The sequence below is a fragment of the Falco biarmicus genome, chromosome 1, assembly GCF_023638135.1.
Source record: "Falco biarmicus isolate bFalBia1 chromosome 1, bFalBia1.pri, whole genome shotgun sequence".
Taxonomy (NCBI): domain Eukaryota; kingdom Metazoa; phylum Chordata; class Aves; order Falconiformes; family Falconidae; genus Falco; species Falco biarmicus.
Window position 1 is genome coordinate 9,186,909 of NC_079288.1, and position 18,381 is coordinate 9,205,289.

General features: G+C 51.6%; 1 protein-coding gene across 3 annotated transcripts in view; it reads right to left on the reverse strand.

The window, feature by feature from the left end:
- The window catches only part of MYOCD (myocardin), a 102,794-nt gene that overhangs the window by 25,197 nt on the left and 59,216 nt on the right, over window positions 1–18,381 (reverse strand). The window contains exons 1-2 of one of the 3 annotated variants that reach the window (XM_056326522.1): window positions 10,657–10,946; window positions 1,243–1,308 (exon numbers count right to left, since the gene is read on the reverse strand). In XM_056326522.1, coding sequence (XP_056182497.1) covers window positions 1,243–1,308; window positions 10,657–10,711 — 121 coding nt within the window. In that variant the 5' untranslated portion in view covers window positions 10,712–10,946. Of the gene's footprint in view, window positions 1–1,242; window positions 1,309–10,656; window positions 10,947–18,381 lie in introns of those variants that run through there. The other 2 variants (XM_056326523.1, XM_056326521.1) reach the window with 2 other exon arrangements.

Consider the following 18,381-nt stretch of genomic DNA (forward strand, 5'->3'; position numbering starts at 1 on the left):
CAGTCATGATTTTTGTCATCCTGCTCAAGTTTACTTAATGCTTGATGCTGGCAATACTGTACTAAGAAGGCATCTGTTGCTGGCTACCTTGATAGGATCCTTTAGGAAGGCAGCTGCGTGAGGAGGGCAGAGGGATGGGCAGGGTGCAGCAAGCAGTGCCGGAGCCATGCTCTTAGCGAGTTGTCGTTCTGTTGTTTAGGCAGGAGCTGCGTCACAGCCTTCAAGGTCAGCCAGAAGAGACAAAAGTGACACAGCCTTTGGAAAGTTGTGGTCTTAGCAGTGAACCCAAGGGGCCCTTGATGAGACAGGAAGGATAATCCTCTACCTGGGTCCCAGGTCACAGATTCATGCACATGGAGCTGAGCTAGGTCAGGGTGGAGTTATCCATCGAGCAGGGCTGAGCTCCCAGCACCATTTCTCTGGCAGTGCTACAGGATTCATGATGCACCTGCAGGTGCAGAACGGGGGCATTTTCATTCACTCACTTTTTGGGTTCTGGCACCTGGCTGCCGGTCCTGAATGACTACAAGGTAATGCTGGCCTGGAGCTCGTCCGTCAGGCATGGATGCCACGTTAGTGAGGGCGAACGTGGTCAGCGAGGGACATCACCCATCAGTCTGCAGCAGGGAGGCCCAGGTGGGATCCCACTGGCCTCAAGTGTGCCCTGACAGCTCTGCCCTGTGGAGTCCTGCCCGGGCACAGGCACAGATCTGAACAAGCCTCACTCACCCCGGGGCTGCCTCTCCTCACTGGGGCCAAGCAGTTACCCTCTCTTCTGCCACAGCTTCCCAGAACAGGCCCTCTCCACCTTTTCCTCCTTCTGTCGGTCTGAGCCTGCCACGGAGACTCCTGGCTTTTACAGGAGGACACGAGATTCTCTGCCCTTGCCTACACGACAGCTGTGTGAGTCTTCTTGTTGGATGTGCTTGTCCTGCTACAGTGACCTCTGGGACAGGGAGCTATGCAGCTGAGTTTCTGGATGGTGTAAGCTAAGCATGTCTCCTACTTCAGTTTGAGAAGCAGCATTATAACCCACGTGGCAAATGCTGGGCACTATTGTACAGCACCAGGGACCATAATATTTCAACAGGGAAGGAAGCAAAGCCCCCCTGGTAGCAATCTGCTCAGAGCTGAGTGGGTCTGAGCAGGCAGCTGGTGCCACACAGTGCCCCAGCAGTGCCCAGGATAAGCCCAGCCCCTCTGAGCCAGGGGTGGGTGAAAAAGGCAGAAAAAGATACTCACGTGGCATGATGCCTTGGTCTGCCAGCTGCTCACGGGTCCTCCTCTGCTGAAGCCGTAGCTGTAAAACTGTGAGAGAGAGAGAGAGTGTCAGGGAAGGATGCAGGATTTTACTGAGGTGCTAAGACATCTATCTGGGACAACGTGTTGAGGGATCTGTGCATGGAACAGAGCTCTGGCACTGATCCCTGCTGCTGCTGGATCAGCCTTGGTGGAGCAGAGAGCTGCAAGCAACGGGGACTGCCAGGGAGGAGCTGCGCAGCCCGCACCTACCCCGTCCCCACTTTTGCAGGCAGATGAGTGGGGCAGGGCTGGTGCTGGTGCAGGCAGTGCCCTGGTGCCTGGGGCAGACTGGTCCCTGCCTGGCACCTGTAACAGCAGCCTCAGGTGACCACGGCTTTAGCTCAAATAGTTACTCAGTTCTGAACTCTGAAGCTGGGAGGTCCTCCCTTGCCCCAGCACTGTGGATTGAGCAAGGCTTTCCAACTCCACCACCCTCCTGAGAGCCTGGCAGCACATTTCCAGCCCTGCAAGGCTTGGCACTAGATGCAGATATGCTTAATGTACTGAGGGGGATGCAGATGGTGTGGTGAGGAGAGATTAGTGCCACCCCTGTATGAACCCAGTGCTCCAAGGACCTGCAACCTCCAGTATAACTTCTTTTTGGAAACAAGGCACTGGCAGATGGGAACGAACCGCTGATCAGGGTCACTAAGTGCCACAGTGGCATGGGCTCAGCTACAGAGCATCAGTTAAACATCTAACAAAGAAGCACCTCTCTATATTTAGAGCACGTAACGACAACCCACCATACACCTGCAGCCTGCCTTGTGCAAGGCTACAGACCTCTGTGTGGCCCAGGACTGCACAAATTAGTTCATCCCATCACTCAGCTAACCCTGCCTGAACTTTGAGTCAGTAACATATTCTACACATACTTTTTTTTTTTTTTTTTTTGCAAATTTCTCTTCAAGAATATAGACACGTAACACAAGATAAAACATAAACCACACTTCCATATTTTCCTGCTGGAAACTCAGTACAGCTTGCCACGAGGACATGTCTCTTTCAGAGGTCACAATATAACTGCATGCACGTCCCCTGCCTGCCATTACAGCCCCAGACTGCATCCCCTTAGCTGCCCGGAGAGAGCTGGTATTGGAAGGGGAAAAGAGGGAAGAACAACTTTTTTGCTCTTGGGAGCAACCTGCTGAGCTCTGTCAACAGCTCATGTCTACAGTGCAGCTTCCCTCGGATGTGGGATGGAGCTGGACAATAATCCCTTCCAGAGGAGTCTCCACAGCACATGGCTCCCCGAGATGCCATTGCCTGTGACTTTTCCATGTCCTCGGTACAAATCCTGTCTCACAACTCACAGCAAATGTTTACTGAAGGCCTCACGTGAGACAATGATCTCCTGCCAAATTCCAGCACTTCTTGGGACACCAAAGATAGATTCTTGCAGTAAGGGAAAAACGTCACCTTCAGTACCCAGTAAAGTCTGCATGCGTGCTGCTCCCCTCATGCCAGAGTGAAGCTGGTGGCTATAAGTCACTGGCAAACCTTGCTGCCAGGGAAGTGTGTAGCCCTCCATGGCTCCATGGCACCACCCCCAGTCAGTGCTGGTTCTGCCCATGGACACATATTTATACCCTTGCACTCCAGGTATCTACATCAGACCCAGTTTTCTGCATCTCCTTTACAGGAGTCACCCCCCTCAGGGGACCTCAAAACCAAATTAGACAGACCGTGCTTGAGGAATGCCTCTTTCATCCTTGACTATAGAGGCAGTTTAACAGTAACCAGCTCGTAGTAGTATCTTACGCAGGCTGAGGTGGACCACGGTTTCTCTGTGTGGAACCTTCTTTGTGATCAGTCATGATATTGGACAACCACAGAGAGCTTTGCACTTCTGCTGAGGAAGAGATGTAACTTTACGGAATAGGGGACCTAACAGAGGTCAGAGACTGTCCAAGAATAAAGATTTGTAGCTCACCCAAGAATAGTTCTCTACTCTTCTAGGTCCTGGTCCAGTGTCCCAGGCATTACAGCATCTTGCTTTAAACTGAGGCAATTTACATACAACATCCCATCTTCAAATGGGAATCAGAGACAGCAAAGACTTCTAGAGCCATATACAACACCCTGCCAAGGACACGGCAGTCTGCCCCATCTAGCTGTAAAACATCCCAAGTGAGGATGCTCCATCACTTCCCTCCAGAGCTCCCACATCTGCCAAAGTTTTTGCACCATTTCAGTCCGAGTTCTGACAGAGCCAGGCCAAGTGCTACACCACACCCACATGAGCCAGGGGGATGCTATCCATCAGATGACCATACATTCAAAGCCCACATTCTCTGCTGCGTCTGCTTATTTCACAGCCGTTCTTAGCAGACAAGTAATTTAACAGCCTTAGAGCATGGTCAGCTGTCAGCCAGGCCTGTTCAGAGAGAAAGGAGATGGCACAAACTCCCTTGAAGCATAGCTTGGAAGGTGATGATGATTTCCAGTGTGGTGGCCATAAGTTTCAGCATCAGTCTTGATGCAAGAAGTGCTGAAAACATGTAGGTTTCACTGACACAGCTCTCCCTTTGCTTGGATGCAGGATCAGCACCCAGGAGCCCAGATTTCCCAGACCCTGCTGCCTTCCAGCGCCCAGTGCACTGCCCGGGGGAGCTGCCCCACCGCAGGTGCTCCTTTGCCTCCTGCGCTAAGCACCGCAGAGGGACCAGCACAGAGGGGACCTGATGCTGTTTATTTGTGTAGGGAAAAAAGTGTCCAAAATGTTTTTCATGTCGACAGGCTGTGAACAAGCAATGCCACAAGCTGGTCCGAGCATGAGAGCTAAGCAATTCCATGGGTGAGTGGCTACGGGCTGGCCATGCGACCTCCCACAGACACGTGGTTCCTCTTGGGCCACGCTGAGCTGACATCCCGGCCCATCCTTAAGCCACAGGGAATGAAGGAAAAGTTTATCCAGCCTTGTTTGTTGAGGTCATGCTGACAGAAAAGGTGAGTGCAAGCGCTGGCCATTTCCAGGAGCATTCCAGGCTTGACGGTTGGAACAGTTATTTCAGCTACTGAATATTCATCCAGATCTGGACCTCCTCATGCAGTAGGATGCATGCCTTGACTCCCAAATACCACCTCTATGAGCTTCTAAAGTCTGCTGCAAAGCATCTGAAGAAACATAGCTGTGGACAGCATCAGACCGTAACACTAAACATCCCTGCAGGAACAGGTAAAGCAGCCACTACTTTCGGCAGCCTCCAAGTCAGTGCTGTAGCTTGCAGCTTGGCAGACAACAACTCAAGGCTTGCACTCTTCTCTTACAACCAACAGTGCTTAAAAACAGGGCTGGAGGAGCCCCCGGCATCATCCAAACCACCATCACTTAGCTGCTTCTTGAAGGGGACTTTAAATCTGTTGAAGCTGTACCTGAGCCCCGCTGCATTCCTGTCCTCTTCCTCTGCTACACGTCTGGAGGTCTGAGCTCTGAGTGCTGCCTGTGACTCACTTTGAGGATACTGTCATCCTCCAGATAAGGGAATTATTTTCTTCCTGAATATTCTTAATTTTTTCAAGGAAACTGCTTTGCTAACACTTCAGAAGAACATTTATGTTACAGAGAGTGATGGCTGGAGCACCGATGAGACAATCTTGGTCCGACACCCCCAGCATACTTGTTGCCTGTCTGTATCAGCTTGAACAGTGAGAAGTACCCGCAAGGCAGCAGTCACACACACTGGTCACCCTGTGGTACCAAGCCCTGAGAAGCAGCCTTGCTTCCAGCAGCCCTGCTCCCTCCTGTGGTACTCCATGATGAGAAATCCCTCCCCAGATGATACCAGGCATGCCAGAGATATTCCAGTGATTTTGCTCATTAACTTTTTCTGTTAGAAATAGTTCCTTTTCTATGCTAGCCCCAAGTCCCATTGAGTGATACAGCTTCTAGAAACCTGTGCAGTGGGGCTGTGTCATCGGTGCAGAGAAGACCTCCTGGCATCAGTCGTAACTGGCTCTAGTGGCCCAGGCTCTGAGCACTGCCCATGACTCACCCTCCTCCCTAGGAGTTAACCTCAGAGCTTTAGGAAGCTAAGAGGACAGCTTGGGCCTTGCCTGGCCTGGTGATGCACTGGAAAAGACACATTCAAATTCTCTCTCCGTCCCCAGAGCAGGCAGACCTGGCCTTCTGCTTCAGTCTGCGGGGTCACTTTGAGTCCAATCCTCAGCAGACAGTCAGGATAGGAATTTTATCACCTGCATCAGGGCATCCCCCATGCTGGGGCATTGCCACAGCACTCACAGCACCATCCTCTCTGGGGAACTGGCTTTAACAGCACAGGGGGGCTGAGCAGCACGGAGGCATGTTGGCCAGGGAGCTGGGGAAACTGCCCTTCTTGCAGGGTTCAGGACTAGGGCAGCAGGCAAAGCCACAGCTGACCTGACCTAGTGTTGGTGATGGTCTGTCTGCAAGAAGGAGGCTGGTTCAGAGCACGTCCAACACTTACGTAGCAGCCAGAGCAGGTTCCCTGGAAACTCTGAGGCTGCACAAGGTTTTCTCAAGCACTCAGCCCAGCCCTGCAGCCGAGAGGAGCTGCCCAGGTCTATCACTGCTTCTCAGCTTCTGACCTAGCATCTGTCCCTGTCCTTGACCAACATCCTGGGCACCACCACTGGCAGCATGAAGCACTGGTCCACCAGAGCATCACAGGTCCTCCTTTTCTGGAGCTGCTGTTTTGCAAAAACACCTTGGCCAAGCTCCGTTCTGAGCCCCTCCATGGCGCTCAGCCCCTCTGCTCTGCCAACAGCCAGGTGCCACAAAGTGATTTCTCTGTAGCATCACATCTCCAGGCCCATGTTATCCTCTGACAATGTGGCCCGCGTGGGACCCCTGTGAACAGAGATGAAGCTCAGGCAGCCACAGCCCAGCTGAAAATGGCACCGCTGAGCTGGGACAGCCGTGGAGAGCCCCGGTCAGTCCTCACCCAGCTGGGCACTGCCTCGGCCTGGGGCCCAGCCAGAGCAGCTTTATTTCCCTCTGCCTGTGATGCTCAGCACTTCAGAGGTGGGAGCCTTTTGCCTTCTCCTGGGCAGATGTGCTACAAATTCGTGTGTTAGCCAGGAGGTTGCACTGCACCAAATACCTCATCTACACCGGTGGGAACAACACATCTAAACCCATGTCCAGGCCTGCAGGTGCCTTAGAAGACACGTAGGACCACACCTGGCTAGCAAGGAGCCCAGACCACCACTACAGAACAACCAGCTGTGAAATCCCACTGAGGGCTGTGTTTGTCATAATGTGCAACCTCAACCCTGCCACGGTCCTGAGAACAGGCTGTCACCAGCCCTCCTGAAGTCATCCCTTCTGCACCCCCATGAGCAGCCTATACATCCTCCTCCAGCACAGCAAGGTGTGTTTCAATCTGTGCTATAACACCTGCCTGGCTGACACAGAAACATATGTCTGTCAGCTAAAATACCAAGGTATAAGATGCTGGAAAAGCAAAAAATCAAGCACAAACTGATCTACATCAAGTCAGTGTTTTACAAAAGTTTCATGAAATAACAAAACAGCGTCATCAGTCACAGAGAGGCCAGGGTTTGAACACACACACTGATTGTGAACTGTACGAGTTCATGATCTGAGAGAAAACACATGTGTGTGCTTTATCTTTGGACACCAGAAAAATGAAAATAAAGGGTCTGCCAAAATGCCTGGCCTAACACCCTACCAAGACCTGCTCTCTTCTGCCTTTGTTAACCTGCTGATTTTGGTCCAAATCACTCTCTCCACCAGAGGCAGGCAGAGTAAATTCTTCTCCCATCTCAACCAGCTTCATTCAAGCCTGATGTGTGAGCATGCAGCCCTTCCTCCACAGGGCCAGGCACGTCTTCTCTGCAAATTCACACCCATGTGTCCACAATTAGGTCTGGATATTACCCCATGTCAATCCATGCAGAACTGTATTTAGTGTTAAACTTTCACTTCTCACCAATTATCTGAACTACCACTGATGTTATGCAGATGTTGGCCTTGCAAACTCTCCGTATGGCTGGACAGAAAAGGACAGAGTTAAGGTTAAGTCTGTATTTGCCAGCTTTGTTTGCTCCGTCTGATGACAACGCTTCTCTGCTGCTGGAGTACAGTTGGTTTGTGTTCAAAGCAGGAGAGCACTTCACATAAATGATCGTCTCTGGGAAGAGTTAAATGTGTTTCTGGAACAGCCCTTAGATGTTCTAGTTGATTTAGTGCAAACCCATTGATAACTGGAGCACATGGGATAGCATGGCAGGCTTGAAGAATCATCATTCCTGCAAAATTTGTCAGGATGACCTCAGATCAGTATATTTATCTTTGGCAAAACAGACAAAATAAACACGCGCAGAAATCCTCGAGGAAGAGAAGGGGGAACCTGAAGGCCTGCAGCATGCTGCTGCTGGTTTGATCCGTCTCCTCTGGAGCAGCTCCCTGTGCCCTGCACTGGGGAAGCTACCATCTCGCCATACTGCAGTTCTGCTGGTCCTTCACTGTGGACCACTGGAGAGAGAAGAGCAGGAGAAAACACTGTGGGGCTCAAGACAGGATTACTGGGCACTGTGTGAAAAAAGCTGCTGCCTCCACCAGCTCAGCCTTTCCTGGACAAACTTTCTTTTTCTTGCTACCGATGCTGCCAGATGAAAGCAAGAGACTGAAAAGCTGACCCCTGAGCCACTCTAGGGGGCACATCTACGTGCCACCATCTTCTAGTTGCCACCTCCTTGCTCCACTTTCTCCCTGCTCTGTGCCACAGAGATTAAAGGGATTCTGGGATGAGGAAACAAAAAGCAAGTAATAAATCTCTAGCACCCTTTAACACACACATCGCTCTTCCAGCTGCTCAGTGTGTGCAGACCACGGAGAGACAGCAAAAGTTTAGTTATTAAGATTTACTTCAGCCCTTATTAACATCGGTCTGGAATCCTTCAAAAGGGATTCAGAGTCATCATGAGTCACGGAGCACAGCTAAGCCTTCCCAAACCTGGGGAGCAAGCAAAGCCTCACACCTGCCTGAGCAAGACCATCTCCAAAGCAACTGTGCGTGGTGAAGCCTGGCTCCCTGGGGCTTGCATTTCGGGGCCTGATCCCTCCTGGTTTTTCCTTCACATGCTCCGTGTGAGCTACATGACTCTCTGTGTGAACTGCTGCTGTCCCGTAGCGTGTTACAGCCCCTGAGCTGTGCAGGGTGGTGTGGTGCAGGGCGATGGGTTGAGATGTTCATCCCTCTTCCAGGTGAGTGAAGGACAGTAAATCAGAGCACTGCACCTCCTGCCATCCTTGTGGGGCTTTACAGCTACCGAAGTCAGCACACGGAGCAGGGACACCAGAGGAAACTCTGTCCCATAGAGTCTTTGCACATAAAAGAGGTTCAACCACTTCAACCATTAAATGTTAGCTTTTCTTCTCCATTCCCCACGTTATTAAAAAACCAGCACAAACTGAAAGCAGTTACTGATTTATGTGTATTCCTCAGCATCCCGCTTTCCTCCCCCGTCTCACAGACTGTGATGACCAGGTCCTGCATCACCTGCAGCGGTCCTAGCAGCGCAGAGAGCGAGCTGCAGGCGTGCATTTGGGAGTTTGGCAAGCCCAACGCAAACAAAACAAATAGGCAGAGAAATCTTGTCAAATGGGAAACCTGTCTTTCACCAGGCAATAGCGAGGGATGGCAGTTGTGGGATTCAGTCATGAACCAAAGAATGCCCCACAAAGTGACTGCCCTAGAAATGCTGAAAGGCACGAGAATTTATGGACAGAGAGACCCACAAAGTTTTACTTTTACTGGAGAATCATTTGAAAAATATGTTTAGAGATCCCACTGTTGGTTCCATAATAAAGCCAGCTTACAAATAAACCAGAAATGAGCCTTAAAAACAATACTGGTTCATTTGAAAAGAATGCGGGGACATGTAAGGCAGCCCAGCCGCCTCTCGTCAGAAAGGTGGCAGTGTTGCTTTGTAGTTGCTGGAGGAATTGTTACAGACTAAGAATTTTTTTCAGACGAACAGCAATGTACCATAATATACCAACAAAATCTAAGGAATGACTTAATCAAATGAAATGTAAGATCAGAGCGATATGGAAACCACACCAAAGCCCTGGACCCAAGTTTTGTATAATTCAGCCAGACTAGGACACTTGTGTTTGCACACACACTCTTGGGTTTTCAACCAACTGCCAACTCTGTATTTGCTGAGAAAACAAAGTTTAAATTGACCACCCAGCTATCTAAGAGATCCTGATAACACCACTCATGTCTACCATCAGTATCATAAATCTCCAATTTCATTATCTGCAGTGCCTGAGGAAGCAAAAACACACACAGCGTGGGTGACATGCCAGACCGGGGGCATGTTCCAGTGTGACTCCCGGGTCCGGTTTTACAGCATCCTGTACGGCACATGCAGCTGGTTTGTCTGAACAACCTCACAGATAATACTCCCCGGGAGGACTTCACCTCTGGGAAGGTCAGAGAAAGCTCCTCAAGAACATTTTTTGACATCACTGTTAATATTATAGTACATCACGGTCATTAAAACAAAATTACAAGTAAAGATACCCACTCGCAAACACGACATACTTACTATAAATAAAGCCCGTGAATAAAGGCACGAATATCCAGCAGAGGGTCTGATTTAGAAGTGACCGTCCCATAGTTCACCTTCACTCACCTTCACTCACGCCGAATGTCCTCTGAGAAGCCCCTTACTGGTGCTTCCCCTAACTTACGGCACGGAGGCATGTTTTACTTGCGAACCCTCCGAGAGCGGCAATCAATCGCGCGGCTCTGGTTTTATTTCTCTGATGATGTCACTTTAAATACTTTTCATGTTCCATTTGTTATTTTTACTTCTAAAAATGACGCATTTCTTCAAATTCATTTTTCTCCAATTAGTCACAACTTAATGGCACCGAGTCAGCTGCCTGCCTGTCAGAGCGTCGGGCCCGTCCTGGCTGCCGTTACCACACCGGACCCGCACCAGCACCTGGAACACAGGGATGGCACCGGGTGCTCCGTGTGTCCCAGATGCCCTTCTGGCTTCCTGCCTGAATCCCTTGCAGCAGGGCCAGGGGAGGAGACCCGGGAACTGCAGTTTTACCGAAATAAACCCCAGACATAAATCGAAGACAATGAAAAAGCAGAAAGAAAAGAGGAAAGGAAAAAAAAAAAAAAGAAAGAAACGACAGAGAAGGAAGGAAGATGCGTTTCTCCACTGGCGGAACAGCCCGAGAGCTGAGAGCAAAGCTGTGGCAGCTCTGTGACCCCCTGCACGTTTTGCTCGCATGCTGCTTCCAAACGTTCAGTGCAGCCCCCCGTGGCTGCGGCCGGCCGGGGAGAGGGGTTTGAAGAGAGACGCCAAGGTTTCCCCTACCTGATCTGAACTTGCTCCGGATCAGCAAGGAGTGCTCAGACCCCAGGAGCGTCATGGTGCCTCGGGGCCAGGTCCAGGCGCCCCTCGCTTAAACCATTAACGCCCTCCGCAGGGAGAAGCCCCGCGCCCGGGGCTCGGACCCCCGGGGGTGCCCTCAGGGCGCCGGAGCTGGGGGGCCCCGGCCCGCACCGACCGCGCCGCCGCCCCGGGCCCAGCCGCACGGTGGCCGCGGGGCCGGCGGGACCCTCCTCGGCCCGCAGCGCGCTACCAGCGCCCGGGCGTCCCGCCGGGTGCCATCGTCTGGCGGGAGCGCGGCCGGTCCCGGCCGGGCGGTTTGTCACCCGACACCGAGCGCAGCCGGCCGGGCCGCAGCCAATCGCGGCGCTCCCGGCGCTCCCGGCCGCCGCCGCCGCCGCTCGGAAGCGCCCGCGGGGCCGCGCTTAACCCTTCGCGGCGCGGGGCGGGGCGGGCGCGGCGACCCCCGGCACGGAGCGGCGCAGCGCCTCCGCGGGGCGCCCCCCCGGCGCTCGGGGACCCCGGGACCCCGGCCGCTGCTGCCGCCCCTCGCCCGGTCGCTCCGTGTACAGGCGCAGCGAGCGGGCTGCGCCCGAGGCTGCAGCGGCCCGGGGTCGCCCGGGGCTGCGCGGGGTCCCACAAGCCAGCCCAGGGATGCTGCGGGGCCCCGCAAGCCAGCCGAGGAGTGCTGCGGGGTCTGGGCTGTGCGGGGTCCCGCAAGCCAGCCCAGGGATGCTGTGGGGTCCCGCCAGCCAGCCCAGGGATGCTGCAGGGTCCGGGCTGTGTGGGGTCCCACAAGCCAGCCCAGGGATGCTGTGGCCGTGGCTGGGCCGGCGCGGGGCTGCACGGGCTGCGGCACGGGGGTGTGTGTGCTTTATATCTATATATAAAGGGGCTATCCTATATATATAGGATATATCATCACCATATTGATAAACATTCTTTGGAACCACTCTTGATGGCATAGGTAAGAACAGGAGTCAGTCCGTTAGCACCTCAGCACTTCTGTTTCCAACCAATTAAAAAAAAAAAAAAAAGAAGCCACAAGACTGCTGCCAGCCTGCCCGGCTGGTGTTTAATACTGGTACTCCATCAGGGTTGGGGGGAGACCTATTGTGAATGGCAGCAGTTTGCACTGTGACTTCTCCGGCTGTGCTGCGGGACAGTGCAGGTGTTGCAGGAGGGCAGTGGGACATGAAGGCTCAGACCTGTTACCTGTCGAATACACATGGACACTCGGGGTAATGCCAAGTACGTCAGGCAGGGCTGGATCTTAAAAGTTTCCTGCGCTACAGGTGAGCACAGTACCGCCGAGCAGGCTGGGCACAGCCGCAATAGAGGGGGCTCCTCTGCCTGCCAAACGGTCTCTCAGAGGAGAAAAACATTTTGCAAACATGCGGAGTAAAGAGATACAGACCTTTTGAAGCTCCCCCTCCCCAAGCCCGTGCCTGGTTCACTTGAGGTAATTGGAAGAAAATTAACTGATGACACCTTTTAGCTTGTAACACGAGTGGTACAAATCAAGCCAAGTCAAGGGCCGGTCTCAGCTTCCTTGACACATACGTCTCACGTGGGCAGCTGCCTCAATTCCCACTAGGTCATAAACACCCACCTGAAAACTCCCTCACACCTGGTTTGGGGTTTTGTTTTGCGGTGTGAGTTTTATTTGGGGATGGGATGTGGGGTTTTTTTTGCGTTTTGTTTGTTTGGTTTTTTAATCCTGTGGTTCCTGGAAAGTCCTCTTAAACATTTTGGCTTGGTGATAGGTATTTCAGGGCTTCCAGACTTGTAGGCTCATGTTGCTAGAGACCTTAGAAACCCAGTAGCCCCAGAAGCTCTGATTCCGATTCCAGCAGCGCCTCACTTACAGCTGAGAAGTGCTGGGGTCCCTCACCCTCACAGAGTCCATGCAACGAGGCTGTCCTGAGCTGAGCCCAGCAGCTGTCAGGGGCTGGACGTGTGACTTCCTGGTCATGCTGCGTCTGATGATGTGGGTATTCCTTAATGTCTGACAATGTTATTGAAATAAATTCATCTCCAAGCACTGACCTGAGTCAGTAAACAGAGCCCTACTGCAGTGTCCAGCAAGGTGTCCAGGAGGCTTGTTCCTTACTAATTTTTCATAATATTTTAGTCCACTATGTTTGACATGTCCCATCTAATGGATTTCTCCTCATGAGTGGTGCTGCCCTGAAATAAATGCCATGATCTTATCTAAAAACTCACCTCCTAGTTAAACCAGATTTTTCTTAGGGAGGCTGAGGAGTAACTGTGGCAGCGCAAACACCTCAAGATGATCTTGCTTCTCTGGCACTTCCATGCAGCTCCCTGTCCAGGTGGTGTTGGAGCCACCACCCCGAGAGCACCGAGGTGCTCTTCCGAGAAGGCTACAGAAACTGGTGCTGGTCACTTTGGCAGCCACCAGACACAGGGCTGTTATTTCCCAACTCCGAGGTGACCGTAGTCTCTCTTCCTTGAGCAGGCATTGCTGGAGCTGGGCTCCTGACTGTGGAGATGCAGAAACTGGTCATTTCTCCTCCCCACTCTGTGCGTTATTGCATTTATTGATGCTGAATCTCATTTGATGTTTCATCTTCCAGGCATTCAGCACAGCGAGGGCATCCTGCAGCTGTTCGCAGGAAGTTTTATTTCTAACTGCTTTAGTCATTTTGAATCATCTCCTCTCTTCCCTAACGTTTCGGCCGAGAAGCCCTCTCCCGGCACTCCTTCGGCACTCCACAATCCACCTCACTCAGATGTGACAAATGGCCATTTATTCCTATCTTTAACAGGTCATTAGTCCCTGGAAAGCTTTTCCTCTTCCTACCTGCAAGCTTAGAGCTAGAGATGCCTGAGGAGAAATCTCATTGAAAGGCTGGTTGGAAATCACAGCGACGGTATTCTTTGGCCCACTCTTACCCATACTGTCAGTGAATACTTTAAAGGCTTTTGAGCAATTGGTGAGCATGGTAACCCTTGTACATAGAATTCCTCCATATTTCTGCTAAAACTATTCAACGAATTTGCAAACTGGCATGAACATCTACTTGTTTATAGTTCCTTGGGCTCACTGAAGCCTTTAGTAAAAATGAGCATCAGATTTACCGCTCCTCTCTGCTCATGGCAGTGGGGACTCACACTGTGCTTAGCAGCAGTGATGTGTTCCTTTGAACAGAGTTCTATGGTCCTCTGGGACTACCAGGTCCCAGAGATTTGCTACTACTCGTTTGACAAATTTATTCTAAAATCACTTCTGATTCTCCTTAATCATACTTGGAGGAAAGACAGGCCCCAGCATACTACTGGCCCCGGAGCTGTTATTACCTGGCCACCGTCCTTTCCACCTCTTGCTCTTCTGCTGGTGCTTGCAATGGCTGTTTCTCTCTCCTTGGGATGCTTTACATAGTATGCCAATTGTCTAGTCCAGCTGAGGGCAATGCCCTGCCCTTACTAAGCGGGTAAGTAAGGTAAGGTGAGTTACACACGCACTTATGGAATAAGCAAGCCAGTTCATGATCTCCGCTAGGCACCCTACTTAGGTTCCTGCTCCCACCTACCTATCTGACAGCCTCTCAGAGAATTAACTAAAACCCAGTGTGCTATTTACCACTCTGTTTAATGCAGAGATAAGCCTGTGATGGAATTAAGCGGTAATAAAGCCAACCAGTCAGATTGTTAAACCATGCCTGAGCCTGACTGGGCCAGGAGAACCTTCCCTTGCTGCCCTGTGGACTCTGTGCACGTGCTGCACCCACAGAGGGACCCCCATGGGGAGCAATGTCACAGGTCTGTCCTGTGTCTTGCTGCTGCATCTCCCTGCTAGGCAGGTGTGGGAAGGGAGCAGGCACACGTGGGCTCTGGCGGGAGGCCGTGTTATTAGTTGACCCCAGGCTTCTGAGAGGGTGAAGATTCAAACCCCATGATGCTGATTCCAGGACCTGCTCTTAGAAATCCTTTCTCCCCTCTCCAAAACTGAACAGCCACAATCTACACCCTGTAAAACCATGCCACTGACAAAGGCTGAGAGTTCGGAACAGCTGAAAGACATTTTCTCCTCCTGCCCTCCTCCCTCCCTCTCTCTCCCTCTCCCTTTCCTCCTTCAGGGAATACCAGCATCCAGACCTTGCAAGCTCTGGGTTCACTGTCCACGCTTGTTTCTTAGGAGGTGATGCAACCTCTAAGAGAGGACTCATCTCCACAGATGACTCAGCTGCTGAATTCACAGTTCAGAGCTGGTGTTTCCCTGTGCTGGTCATTATGTGAGAGTCAGCCCTGACCACATGTATCCTTGATGTCCACAGGAAACAGACATAAGTTGTCTCCCATAAAACTCAGAGGAGAGGCAAGGAGGACAGGCACTGAGATCACACCACAGACACTGAGCCATTTGCCCGGAGGCTACCTGCCTTAGCCCAGAAATAGTAAAACCCTCCACGAGGTCTTCATGTGTTTCCAGAGTTCACACTGCCCAGCCTTCACCTGTCTTGGACATATCTGCCACCAGGCACTGTGCCACACCAGGCGCTATTCAGCTCTGAAAAGGGCGGGCATCACCACCAGTTGCCACCTTTCTTCAGAAGATGATACAGGCACATAGGTACCAAAGACTGCAAAACCCAATACTGCTCCCCGTTGTCCAGTTTTCAGCACTGCTATAGGCATCTCTGCTGTAAACAGGGTCACATCGACTGCAGTGGGTGAACGACTGAACCTTAAATACCAGAATAAATTAGTCATGGTAGGGAATTCCTTTGAACTGAGAAGTCACACCCCAGAGCCATAAGGATATCAGCTCTGTGTTGCTCACCAGATACTAGGAAGCAGTCCCTTCTAATCTTCCAGCATACCCTATTGTTTATGGTACTGATTTATTTTAAAACAGATTGTTTGTTTCTATGTAGATTTGCATCTGTGGGAAAAAGACCCAAATGAGCTGGTGTTTCTGTGAGATCCCTCTGGGGACCTGGAGTGGTCCGCGCGTGACACAGTGCCTGTGCTGCAGGAGGCGAAGCCCCAGCAGGTCTCAGGGCTGTGGAACCGCAGCTCGAGGAGCAGATGTCTCCCGGACCCCGCCAGGGCTGCACTGCCAGGTGAGGCTGGGGTCTGTCTCCTGCCCTCTCAGCCTCACGCAGGGGATTCACGTTGCCCAGCCCACTGCTCTGCCATTTGCTTTCTCGTTGTGCAGGAGGTCCAGCTCTGCACCAGAGGAAGAACTGCCATTTCACCCATGTACTCCAGCTGCTGCTGGTCTTGATGCCAGCACAGAGTGTATTTATTGGCATTGTCAACTGCAAACCCCTGAATTCAGCAAACCACACTCACTGCAAGACTTAGGGTTGCATGTAATGCCAAGAAGGTCTCATAAACAGTTTGCAACTGTCCAAGCAAAGTTTTTCCCCAAACCTGGTATCCTGCCAGTCACATTTGCTCAGACCATCCTCTCTGGTAGGACTGGGCCCATTTTGCCTTTGGCTTCCTCTCTCTAGCACCTGGCAGCCCCATTTGGAGAAGATCCCTCCTGCTGTGGCCTTATTTCTTCAATCTCCACAGGATGCTCTGGGAAGACAAATCTGATGGGATGAAGTTATGACCCGACTCTCCCCATCCCATGTGTAGGCTAGTGATAATTTGCTGCGTGATTGTGTAGTTGTGCTCATGAAGGTCCCATGGGGAGTTACAGCTGCACTGGCACAGAGCTCTGTGCTGAATGTCCCCATGCTGGTATAACTCTGAACCCTGAAGGAGGAGGAAGGCTGGAGAGAGATTTGCAGATTTGCCTTTACAAATATGTTAATCGGGAGGGGGGCATTCTTCCATTCATAACCAGTACATCTGTGATAAACTGGGTAGAGGGCAGGCATCACAGGGAAACCAGTAGCCAAGGATCACAGGGAGCTCTGGACATCCTTTGAAGATACCTACTGCCAGGGTGTCATACCTTAATAGAGTGGAAGAAGCAATCTTTCCCTGAGGCAGACTTTTAAAATGGGCCAGGTGAACTGCTCATTAATGGGTCCCAATGATGTAGACACAGATCACTGCAGTCATCTGAAGTTAGGGCAGATATGGACCTCCTACTCTGAGACTGCCCAAGCAGAGCTCCCACAGTGCTGTCGGTCATGGTCTTTAGGGACCTGCAATGAGCTTGTCTTTGCATGCCTGAGAACGAGCCCAGGGGTGAATTGCGCAGAAAAGAGGTCCTCTGGTGCTCTCATGGAAAATAGCCAGGATACTCCTCTCCATATCCTGGGACAGGCAGAGCTTTTCTGAGCTGGAGCTAGCAAAGGAGCAGTGTCTCCGTCACTGTGCTGATCCTAGCTTGGTTCTAGCTCAGGACTTGAACCCAGAGCATTGTATTTGGTCAGGAAACTGTGAGCGTGGATGGTCCAACACAACCCACAAATCCTTACCTTCTGATTGTACCAGGTCCTGGCAAGCATCATCACAGCGGCATTTGTCTACTTTGAATTTGCCACTGCCTGCCAGGCATGAAACTGGCCTGTCACGACCCTATCTCCTCACAGAGCTTGAGGGCAGGAATTTATGGTGGAGATGTCATGAGCTCTTTCCATTCTGACAGCAGACAGGCCTTGCTTGAATTTGAGCTGTGAACTATTTATCACAGTGTTGCCAGCATCCAAGCAAGATCCCTTAATTTACGAAGGTCCAGAAGATATTATGCAATTGACAACACGAACACAAAAACACTTTACTAAAGCTACTATTAAGCTGCCTGATGTTTTCATCATAATATTTACTTGCCCGTAAATATGCTAAATTCTCCACTCCCAATTCAAAACAGAGAGATCAGAGAATGAAAATAGGGATATGACATAGCTGTTTAAAGATTATGTAAAATGTTTTTTACTAGCATAAACATGTGATTGTAAAACTCTGCCTGTTGTGTTCACCGAGCAGGGATGCACAGTGGGTGCAGAGGGCACTGTGGTTGTCCATGTCCCTGCCCATCACTCCCCACGTGGTCCAGGCTGCAGGGATGGTGGATGCATCAACAGTCACCCATCTTTCTGGCTCCGGGCAGTGGGAAGGGTTGGGGGGACTCCCTCCTGACACCTTTGGCAGCGGTGGCTGCAGCCACTCCATCAGCTCCAGGCATCTCAGGGTAGGGCAGATCAGAGGGAGTGAAGGAAGAGTTAAAGGCTCAAAGCCTCAGCCTGGTTTGAGGCTGGGGAAGTCAGCAGGAGGGGTGATGCTCCCAATGGGAATGCTGGCTTGAGCACAGCTCTCAGGTCAAGTGGGCCATGCTGGCAGAAGTTCAAGGCACCTGGGGACCTCCTGTGTCCATGCAGAGAGTGGAGGGAGTGGGGCTAGACATGGCCCATGTTGTCCAGAAGCATCAGTGATCTAGTCTATGGGATGGAAGATGCCAAGAGCTGCCTCCTGACTCATGACCATGTGGGACACCAAGGTCAGGGCAGTGCCCTCAGCAGGGGGATCTGCACAGCAGCACCTTCTGCCCTGAGTGCAGCCCTGGTAGGGACCCACAGGCAGCAGAGGGTCTTGTCCCCATAGGGAGGTGGTGGGGAGGAGGACTGGTGACAAACTTTGTTGATTCCCTGAGGGCATAACTGAGGGAGGCATATGCTGAATGGGACCGCGTAATTCTGTGTCTCATAGCTGGGGCAGGCAAATTTCTATTTTAATCTGCTGGAGATGACATTTTTGTGGATGGTTTCCCAATGGAGCTGG